Below are 11,407 nucleotides of genomic sequence, written 5' to 3'. Positions count from 1 at the left end.
CATTTTCAGATTTCCCCCGAGTTGTTCAGTCGGATTCAGGTCTGGGCTCTAACTGGACCACTCAAGGACATTCACAGAGTTGTCCGGAAGCCACTACGTTGATATCTTGGCTGCATGCTTTTGGTCATTGTCCTGCTGAAAGCTGAACCGTCGCCCCAGTCTGAGGTTAAGAGCACTGTGGAGCAGGTTTTCATCCAGGAGGTCTCTGTACATTACTGCATTCATCTTTCCCTCAATTCTGATTAGCCTTACAATTCCTGTCACTGAAAAACATCCCCACAGTATGATGCTGCCACCACCATGCTTCACAGTAGGGATGGTGCCTAGTTCGACCAAAGAGTTCAATCTTTGTCTTATCAGACCATAGAATTTTTGTTTCTCATGGTCTGAGAGCCCGTCAGGTGCCTTTTGGCAAACTCCAAGCGGGCTGCTATGTGCCTTTTACTAAGGAGTGGCTTACATCTGGCCACTCTACCATACAGAAAGAAAAAAACAAATGATCCGCACAGCCACAGTCCCAGACAAAATTTTTTTATTTAACAGAAATTAAATGTAACGTTTCGGGCAGAAGCCCTTTGTCAGACAGCATGTTCCATATCACACACCTGTCTAAATATTGACATGATTGTTGATTCAATCAATCAATCAATCAACTTTTTTTTTATATAGCGCCAAATCACAACAAACAGTTGCCCCAAGGCGCTTTATATTGTAAGGCAAGGCCATACAACAATCATGAAAAACCCCAACGGTCAAAACGACCCCCTGTGAGCAAGCACTTGGCAACAGTGGGAAGGAAAAACTCCCTCTTAACAGGAAGAAACCTCCAGCAGAACCAGGCTCAGGGAGGGGCAGTCTTCTGCTGAGACTGGTTGTGGCTGAGGGAAAGAACCAGGAAAAAGACATGCTGTGGAGGGGGGCAGAGATCGATCACTAATGATTAAATGCGGAGTGATGCATACAGAGCAAAAAGAGAAAGAAACAGTGCATCATGGGAACCCCCCCACAGTCTACGTCTAAAGCAGCATAACAAAGGGATAGTCCAGGGTCACCCGATCCAGCCCTAACTATAAGCCTTAGCGAAAAGGAAAGTTTTAAGCCTAATCTTAAAAGTAGAGAGGGTATCTGTCTCCCTGATCTGAATTGGGAGCTGGTTCCACAGGAGAGGAGCCTGAAAGCTGAAGGCTCTGCCTCCCATTCTACTCTTACAAACCCTAGGAACTACAAGTAAGCCTGCAGTCTGAGAGCGAAGCGCTCTATTAGGGTGATATGGTACTACGAGGTCCCTGAGATAAGATGGGACCTGATTATTCAAAACCTTATAAGTAAGAAGAAGAATTTTAAATTCTATTCTAGAATTAACAGGAAGCCAATGAAGAGAGGCCAACACGGGTGAGATATGCTCTCTCCTGCTAGTCCCCGTCAGTACTCTAGCTGCAGCATTTTGAATTAACTGAAGGCTTTTTAGGGAACTTTTAGGACAACCTGATAATAAAGAATTACAATAGTCCAGCCTAGAGGAAATAAATGCATGAATTAGTTTTTCAGCATCACTCTGAGACAAGACCTTTCTGATTTTAGAGATATTGCGTAAATGCAAAAAAGCAGTCCTACATATTTGTTTAATATGCGCTTTGAATGACATATCCTGATCAAAAATGACTCCAAGATTTCTCACAGTATTACTAGAGGTCAGGGAAATGCCATCCAGAGTAAAGATCTGGTTAGACACCATGCTTCTAAGATTTGTGGGGCCAAGTACAATAACTTCAGTTTTATCTGAGTTTAAAAGCAGGAAATTAGAGGTCATCCATGTCTTTATGTCTGTAAGACAATCCTGCAGTTTAGCTAATTGGTGTGTGTCCTCTGGCTTCATGGATAGATAAAGCTGGGTATCATCTGCGTAACAATGAAAATTTAAGCAATACCGTCTAATAATACTGCCTAAGGGAAGCATGTATAAAGTGAATAAAATTGGTCCTAGCACAGAACCTTGTGGAACTCCATAATTAACTTTAGTCTGTGAAGAAGATTCCCCATTTACATGAACAAACTGTAATCTATTAGACAAATATGATTCAAACCACCGCAGCGCAGTGCCTTTAATACCTATGACATGCTCTAATCTCTGTAATAAAATTTTATGGTCAACAGTATCAAAAGCAGCACTGAGGTCCAACAGAACAAGCACAGACATAAGTCCACTGTCCGAAGCCATAAGAAGATCATTTGTAACCTTCACTAATGCTGTTTCTGTACTATGATGAATTCTAAAACCTGACTGAACCTCTTCAAATAGACCATTCCTCTGCAGGTGATCAGTTAGCTGTTTTACAACTACCCTCTCAAGAATCTTTGAGAGAAAAGGAAGGTTGGAGATTGGCCTATAATTAGCTAAAATAGCTGGGTCAAGAGATGGCTTTTTAAGTAATGGTTTAATTACTGCCACCTTAAAAGCCTGTGGTACATAGCCAACTAACAAAGATAAGTTGATCATATTTAAGATTGAAGCATTAAATAATGGTAGGACTTCCTTGAGCAGCCTGGCAGGAATGGGGTCTAACAAACATGTTGATGGTTTGGATGAAGTAACTAATGAAAATAACTCAGACAGAACAATCGAAGAGAAACAGTCTAACCAAATACCGGCATCACTGAAAGCAGCCAAAGATAACGATACATCTTTGGGATGGTTATGAGTAATTTTTTCTCTAATAGTCAAAATTTTGTTAGCAAAGAAAGTCATGAAGTCATTACTAGTTAAAGTTAATGGAATACTCAGCTCAATAGAGCTCTGACTCTTTGTCAGCCTGGCTACAGTGCTGAAAAGAAACCTGGGGTTGTTCTTATTTTCTTCAATTAGTGATGAGTAGAAAGATGTCCTAGCTTTACGGAGGGCTTTTTTATAGAGCAACAAACTCTTTTTCCAGGCTAAGTGAAGATCTTCTAAATTAGTGAGACGCCATTTCCTCTCCAACTTACGGGTTATCTGCTTTAAGCTACGAGTTTGAGAGTTATACCACGGAGTCAGACACTTCTGATTTAAAGCTCTCTTTTTCAGAGGAGCTACAGCATCCAAAGTTGTCTTCAATGAGGATGTAAAACTATTGACGAGATACTCTAACTCCCTTACAGAGTTTAGGTAGCTACTCTGCTCTGTGTTGGTATATGACAATAGAGAACATAAAGAAGGAATCATATCCTTAAACCTAGTTACAGCGCTTTCTGAAAGACTTCTAGTGTAATGAAACTTATTCCCCACTGCAGGGTAGTCCATCAGGGTAAATGTAAATGTTATTAAAAAATGATCAGACAGAAGGGAGTTTTCAGGGAATACTGTTAAGTCTTCTATTTCCATACCATAAGTCAAAACAAGATCTAAGATATGATTAAAGTGGTGGGTGGACTCATTTACTTTTTGAGCAAAGCCAATAGAGTCTAATAATAGATTAAATGCAGTGTTGAGGCTGTCATTCTCAGCATCTGTGTGGATGTTAAAATCGCCCACTATAAGTATCTTATCTGAGCTAAGCACTAAGTCAGACAGAAGGTCTGAAAATTCACAGAGAAACTCACAGTAACGACCAGGTGGACGATAGATAATAACAAATAAAACTGGTTTTTGGGACTTCCAATTTGGATGGAAAAGACTAAGAGACAAGCTTTCAAATGAATTAAAGCTCTGTCTAGGTTTTTGATTAATTAATAAGCTGGAATGGAAGATTGCTGCTAATCCTCCGCCCCGGCCCGTACTACGAGCATTCTGACAGTTAGTGTGACTCGGGGGTGTTGACTCATTTAAACTAACATATTCATCCTGCTGTAACCAGGTTTCTGTTAGGCAGAATAAATCAATACGTTGATCAATTATTATATCATTTACCAACAGGGACTTAGAAGAGAGAGACCTAATGTTTAATAGACCACATTTAACTGTTTTAGTCTGTGGTGCAGTTGAAGGTGCTATATTATTTTTTCTTTTTGAATTTTTTTGCTTAAATAGATTTTTGCTGGTTATTGGTGGTCTGGAAGCAGGCACCGTCTCTACGGGGATGGGGTAATGAGGGGATGGCAGGGGGAGAGAAGCTGCAGAGAGGTGTATAAGACCACAGCTCTGCCTCCTGGTCCCAACGCTAGACAGTCACAGTTTGGAGGATCCAAGAAAATTGGCCAGATTTCTAGAAATGAGAGCTGCTCCATCTAAAGTGGGATGGATGCCGTCTCTCCTAACAAGACCAGGTTTTCCCCAGAAGCTTTGCCAATTATCAATGAAGCCCACCTCATTTTTTGGACACCACTCAGACAGCCAGCAATTCAAGGAGAACATGCGGCTAAACATGTCACTCCCGGTCTGATTGGGGAGGGGCCCAGAGAAAACTACAGAGTCCGACATTGTTTTTGCAAAGTTACACACCGATTTAATGTTAATTTTAGTGACCTCCGATTGGCGTAACCGAGTGTCATTACTGCCGACGTGAATTACAATCTTACCAAATTTACGCTTAGCCTTAGCCAGCAATTTCAAATTTCCTTCAATGTCGCCTGCTCTGGCCCCTGGAAGACAATTGACAATGGTTGCTGGTGTCGCCAACTTCACATTTCTCAAAACAGAGTCGCCAATAACCAGAGTTTGATCCTCGGCGAGTGTATCGTCGAGTGGGGAAAAACGGTTAGAGATGTGCACGGGTTGACGGTGTACACGGGGCTTCTGTTTAGGGCTACGCTTCCTCCTCACAGTCACCCAGTCGGCCTGCTTTCCCGACTGCCCGGGATCCGCCAGGGGGGAACTAACGGTGGCTAAGCCACCTTGGTCCGCACCGACCACAGGGGCCTGTCTAGCTGTAGAATTTTCCACGGTGCGGAGCCGAGTCTCCAATTCGCCCAGCCTGGCCTCCAAAGCTACGAATAAGCTGCACTTATTACAAGTACCGTTACTGCTAAAGGAGGCCGAGGAATAACTAAACATTTCACACCCAGAGCAGAAAAGTGCGGGAGAGACAGGAGAAGCCGCCATGCTAAATCGGCTAAAAGCTAGTAGCTACGCAACCTAGTGGATTTCTAAAAACACTCAAAGTGAATAATGTGTAAATAATTTAGAGGTGATTCAGCAGAAGGAGTGCTTTAGTTAAGGCACCAGACAGGCCATGAAGCAGCACAAGTAACGCACGGCAACAGCGAACGCACGACAACGGTGCAAAAATAAAATAAAAATCCACTAGACAGGCTGTGGAGCAGCCCTCAGATTGCCCTCAGATGAAGACTAATCAAACCAATTAAAAACATCTGATCATATTATCTAACGCAAACATCCTCACACATTAGTCAGAGCATTTTGGGGGTTAACACCTTTCAGTGGAAATTACACCTGAGGAAACCACATGCAGACTATAAGGTCTTAAAAGATTTAAAAGAAAATAAATATGTGACAGAAAGAAAAAGGTATGTTCAGCGCAGAAGTTAAAAAAAAGAGTTATACACTGTTATATTATGTTTGTCTTCCACCACCGTCACTGTCAAATTAAAAGCACTTGGTTACAGCAGATTGCAGAAAAGACAAAAAGCTGTGCAATTTCAAGCACACACAAACTGTGGAGAGCTCACATTGTCATGGTTTCAGACAAACTGGCTGGGACACAAAGGCAGGACTCTACAAACAGGTAAGTTCAAAAGACTTTATTAACAGGCAGGGTTTGGTTCACAGGACAGCAATCGATGATACGCAAAAGTGTCCAAAACATCAGACGGAAGGCGAGGTCAAAAAACAAGTGATCAGACAGTCAGGGGTACCGAAAAGGGGAGAATAAGTAGAAGGATGCTAGGCGCCCAGAGAGGCCCTTAATACAGTTATAATACTGACAAAATAATATGGGGAGTGGCCCAGTAAGAATTCTTTTTATAGGGCCCAAAATCGCTGGCGGCGCCCCTTCAGATGGTACACGGCAGGACATTAACAACAGAACTTGGACACTATGAACAAAGCCTGGAAATGCAGGCATGAAGCACAAACAATCTGGCAGAAACATGAGGCTTAAATAACATGAGTTATGATTAGACAGTGAGACACAGGTGCGGAAGAATAACCAAGAAGAGGGCGTGGCAAACAAAAGGAACAGATGCATTTTATATGGTTTTGGTTGCCATTGTAAAGCATTTGAGATCATTTTAGCTGAGCTGTCTATCATTTTCTGCACTTCTTTATATGTTTTCCCTCTGCAATCAACTTTTTAATCAAAGTATGCTGGTCTTCTGAATAATGCCTGGAACAACCCATTTTACTCAAGATTTTCAGAGAAATGTGCTAAAACCAGCATATAGTACATTTTGCTGCCTTCATCCTTAAATAAGGGCCACCTGTGAGGTTGTAATAAGGGTCACAGAAAGAAAAATGCAGCCTGCCATTTTTGAACAGCCTAATGTCCTTTTTATTCACTTTCTGTAAAGTAATAATTTGATCAATTTTCCTTCATGTTTTGATTTGGAATAGAATGTACAGTGTTCCCAACACATTTGCATGTATGGAAATAAAAGCTGTTATAAAGATTTAGAGTTTTACTCAGTTTTTTAACACACTGCTATTATTTTGAACACAGCAAAATACTTTTTATTGATCAATTACACCAGGCCAAAAAAACTAATATTTTTCTTGCATGGACTTTGAGAAATGATTTAGGATTATTTTGAGGTGCTGAATCCGAATCTGAGCTCTGATTTCCTCTGTCATACCGCGTTTTGTTTCAATCTATGTTCTGTTTTGATGGATTATGCAAATGTTGCTCATTCACTCAGGAGTTTGACACTGCTAATCATGCACAAAAGCAACTTCAAAAGCATAGTTTTTAAAACAGGTTCACGAAATGTGAACAACAGCCGTAATATCGTTTATGATGCCGAGGTCGTGTGCGAGACTTTTTCATCAATGCTTGATATGAAAAATATGTTTTCATATCTCAAAGATGTGATGTGATTGGCAAAAACTAACACCAGATTCGGATTCAGTGCCCCCAAATTATCCAAAATCCACTGAAAAGTTCCATGCAAGAAAAAATCGTGTTGACCAGTGTAACTGGAATATACTCTTATAGAAGCACACACAACATAGGAAATATGAATTTTGCCTGTTTTAAAAAAAATCTGTCCCAATTCCAATAGTTCTGAAATCGGGACAGAAATTGGTGACAGAAATAATCAATGGCAGACCACCCTTACACAGTTTAGTTGAACCGCATTTGTGGTTCTCTGAAAAAGTTTGAATACTGGAGATCAACTCTTACATTTGTTTGAATATCCAGCTGACAATCAAATGAGTACTACACTTAATGATCTCTTACAGTGTTATTCCTCTAATGGCACTACACTAGTCATACATTTGTATTTCGCTGTCAGTGTGATTGATTTGGGGAGACTCTTCTTTCCTGCACCATGTCTCTTTCATCACCTTCGTCCATCAATCACAGGATCTGGCACCAGCCCAAACTCTTTTGAGACAAAGTACTGGCCCAAGTTAGCAGTGACAGATTGCGGTCCTCATAGGGTGGGTAACGGAGGTATGTGACACATTCCAAGCGTGTGCTTCTTAGTAGGCATGACTTCTTGTGTGAGAACGTGTCAAAACTGTAGCGCCCATGGTAGGAACCCATTCCACTGGCACCTGTTAATTCAAAAAGTTGGAAAGGTTAGTGTACTGCATGCAGTATTATCACACCGCTATGTTTGGCACAACTTTTATGCCAGTGCCATTTACTTACCAACTCCACCAAATGGCAGAGCCACCATAAGACTCTGCAGGACACTATCATTTGAGCAAAAGCTTCCACTAGACGTCTCGGTCATGATCTTAGAAATAACCTGCATTGTTAAGAAAGTGAACATGTGAACAGAGTTTATAGCCTGCCCGATTTTTGTATAACTAATTTACCCATTTTTGCAGTGTACCTTACTGTTGCTTGAGTATGCATAAACACAGAGAGGTTTCTCTTGCTTATTAATGAAGGCAATTGCCTCTTCTACACTGTTTACGGCCAAAACAGGAAGAATTGGACCAAAGAAATGTTGTTGAATAATGGGGTCAGATTCTGACACGTCTGTCAAAATTGTTGGGGCTGCAACAACAAAAGGTACAATAGCATCATTTCTAGTCTACACAGTACACAACATTCTTTCATGTTCCCACTCGGAGGGAGCTTACCGATGTATTTCTCTGCTTCTATCACCTGCCCACCCACTTCTACCTTGCCAGATCGCCACAGCATGTCCTTGGCATGGTTGAACATCTCGAGATTTACCATGCGGCCAAAACTGTGGGACTCTTGGGGATCAGATCCATAGAACCCCATCAGGCAGCACTTCAAGGCCTGGACCAATCGTACTTTAATATCTGTATGGCACAGGATATAGTCTGGAGCCACTATGCTCTGCCCGGCATTATGGAAACGTGCCCAAGTAATGCGTTGTACAGTGGTCCTAATGTCACAGTCCTGGTCCACATAGCATGGGTTTTTGCCACCCAAAATAAGGGTGGTAGGTGTGACTGTGCGAGCTGCAGTCTGAGCAACTCTGCTTCCTTCCTCCCTGTTTCCTGTGGATTGACAGTTACTTTCAATATTCCAGGATTTAAAAACAATAATCACAAAGTATAACTTTAACTGAATCTCATTCTTACCTGAAAAGAAGACATGATCAAATTTGAGTTCCACTACCTCAGCCAAATCACTGACCCCTGTAAGAATCACATGGAAGCATTCCTTGAGGAAAACAAGAAGTGTATATCAGATGATTCAGTTTTTACTGGAGCATCATACATCTTTATGTCTCTGTCCAAATTCTGTGACCAGAGAATAAGTCAGGTCTGGAAGCATGCAATGGTGTCGTGCATCTCAGCATTCACAACACTATGGCACTGCTCTGAATAAATGCTGCCAACCACCCAGGCAGACAATTGCCCATCTTCACCTTTAAAATATAACCAATCTGCTGAAGCAAGGTGAAACGTGAGTGTCCCCTTGTCCTTCTCCAGCCACAAGAGTCTTCAACACTGAGTCACCTGCGTGTTGTATCGTGCTCAGAAAAAAGTGCCACATGGTCAAAATGTTGTAGCTGGCATCCCCTCACGATGTAAGTAATCCTGCTGTCTTATTGTTCCCAAATAAGCTTTCATTTGACCCAGAGTCATTCAAACAGTACGCAAAGAATAGACCAGAAAAACAGCGCAATGAAATTGTTATAATTCAAGAATCACAATGAATTAAGACAGATTCAAACATTTCAGGAGAATTTGTGAATCAATCTTTTTGCACTTTTAAAACAGTAAAAATGTGATCAACCTTCCTTCGTAGCTTGTAACTACTCACATTGTCCAGGTAGGCAGGGATCTCACGATGAAGAAGTTCTGCTGTGTGCCTGGTGTAGTCAGAGGGGTTGATGATTGCGCAGTTGCCTGCTCACATGGACAAAACATCAATTTTTAGATTATAACTGTGTCTGGGAAGATGAATAAAAGAAGGGAAATTTTGATGTTTATGTGACTTGATGCACCTGCTGCAATGGCTCCTACCAATGGCACCAGACACAGTTGGACAGGATTACACCAAACCCCAATGATCAACACCACTCCCAACGGCTCACTGACAACCACACACTCATCCAAAGTGGTGGACTACACCAGTAAGACAAGCAGAAAATAGAATACTGATTTTTAGCAAGAGTTTCAGTACACAGGCTGGTTCAGAGTAAAGGTGGACCGAGGCCCACTTTAATCTCTGAAATATGGCAAAGATTTAATCTGATTTAGTGAGATCAGAACAATACATGTTTTGTGCCCAGGAGAAGGGAATGTTCTTTGTAAAAGGTCATGTAAATCATGAGTAATCATACTTAACAGATCTTTTGGAAAAGCAAGCATTTCTCACCAGGCTCTTTTCCACATGCTCTGGCTGCATCCACTTCTTAAGGTTGTTGATAGCATGAAAAGCCTCATTCTTGACAAGGATCAGTTCTGACATAATTGTCTCAAACCGTGGCTGGTTTAAAAATAACATGTCATCATGCTAATTTGTAGTCATCAATCCATTTAAATGAAAGCAGCTTTGCAGGAGGAGACTGATCGGTGTACTGATTTACCCCTTACCTTATGAAGGTCCCTGCCAAGAGCATCCACAAAGTCACACTCATGTTCCCCTAGCATACGCACCAGCGCTTCCAGCTGAGCCAACCTGAAGCTCTCCTCCATGGTGCGTCTAGAATGGAAGGCAGCTCTAGCCCTCTTCAGCAGATCCTCACACTCCAGTGGGTATGTCTTCATACATGGCTCCCCCAGCCTGGTCCTGGAACATCACCCAGACATCTTAATACCCCTCAGCCATTACACATATTCTCAAATCTGTCTGCATCTTAAAGAGTACCTTCTGCACTTTAGTCGACCATTCCTCTGGCAGGCAGAGCATGCCCTTACTTTCCCACTCATGCTCATTCTCATCAAGAATTCTCCTCTGAATAGACTTAGTGTGTTGTTAAGCCTATGTACCAATTGAGTAAAATCCCTACTGGCAGAGAGGATAGTGAAAATCCTTATAATTCCAGCCAATCAGGTGATGTGCATTCCAAAGCTAGTTATTTTGGGGTACGATCTTTAACCATTGCAAGGTATCTTGTAGTGGTAGTTCGTAACATAATTAATGGGCTGCAAACACAGCAAAATGGCTACCCAAAAAAATTTTGTGTTTGCTTTGATAGGATAAAAAAATGTCATTTGAGTCTCTTACCTTTGCAGCACTTGAAACCATTTGGAGGGAGAACGACTCGGCAAACTGGTCATAGCTGGTGAAGGAATGGCTTCAGTTGACGGTTGGTCTACAGCTCAGATAGCTCAAGCAGTGAGGAAATTCTCACTGTAGAGTTCAGGTCTCACAACAACAGTGCAGGAACAGCACAGACGTGCAGTTGCATCATAATCCTTCATGAATGTTATTCAGGAAAAACAGAAAGCTACAGTCCTAATGTATCACATTATTAGTCTTGCTGTGACTAGTGTGTCACCTTCTGCAATCTACAAGTGCCTCCAGTAAACTGGAGCTGAAGGAGGTGTGGTCAGCCTGTGATTGTCCAGAAAATGTATAAACAAACACTAAACAGTACATGACTTTTACATTAGTGGAGCAGGCTTTAAGAATAACAGACTAACAGATATCTTTTTTTGTTTAATAGCATACTCCATAGTGCAGTCTGTTTCAAACACACGTTACAAAACTAGAGAGAGTACTTTAGGATAGGATTACTTAATAAGGTGAAGTCCATACTGAAAAGATGTTCTTACTGGTTTGGATAATTCCTCTTGGGCTGACCTGGTAGGGCCTAGGCCTCAAATGTGAGCAAGCTGGTGTTCAAGCCCCACTGTGGCCACAAAGATATGTCA

General features: G+C 41.6%; 1 protein-coding gene across 2 annotated transcripts; it reads right to left on the bottom strand.

Annotated features, from left to right (window-relative positions):
• Positions 1–6,999: 6,999 nt before the first annotated feature.
• Positions 7,000–10,979, bottom strand: aldh3b2 (aldehyde dehydrogenase 3 family, member B2). Of its 2 annotated transcripts, XM_034170236.1 has the most exons (10): positions 10,758–10,978; positions 10,124–10,319; positions 9,906–10,016; positions 9,532–9,652; positions 9,348–9,433; positions 8,660–8,741; positions 8,186–8,575; positions 7,933–8,099; positions 7,746–7,845; positions 7,001–7,648 (listed from the first exon to the last, which is right to left on the bottom strand). In XM_034170236.1, the coding sequence occupies exons 1-10, from the start codon at positions 10,808–10,810 to the stop codon at positions 7,449–7,451; spliced, it is 1,506 nt and encodes a 501-aa protein (XP_034026127.1). In that variant the 5' UTR covers positions 10,811–10,978; the 3' UTR covers positions 7,001–7,448. The 2 variants fall into 2 exon arrangements, with proteins under 2 accessions (XP_034026128.1, XP_034026127.1); XM_034170237.1 differs by lacking the exon at positions 9,906–10,016 and having other exon boundaries at positions 7,000–7,648; positions 10,187–10,319; positions 10,758–10,979.
• Positions 10,980–11,407: the final 428 nt, after the last annotated feature.

This window comes from Thalassophryne amazonica, chromosome 5 (assembly GCF_902500255.1).
Source record: "Thalassophryne amazonica chromosome 5, fThaAma1.1, whole genome shotgun sequence".
Taxonomy (NCBI): Eukaryota; Metazoa; Chordata; class Actinopteri; order Batrachoidiformes; family Batrachoididae; genus Thalassophryne; species Thalassophryne amazonica.
Note: the sequence above shows the minus strand (reverse complement) of the source record. Positions and strands in the feature narration are given on the sequence as shown.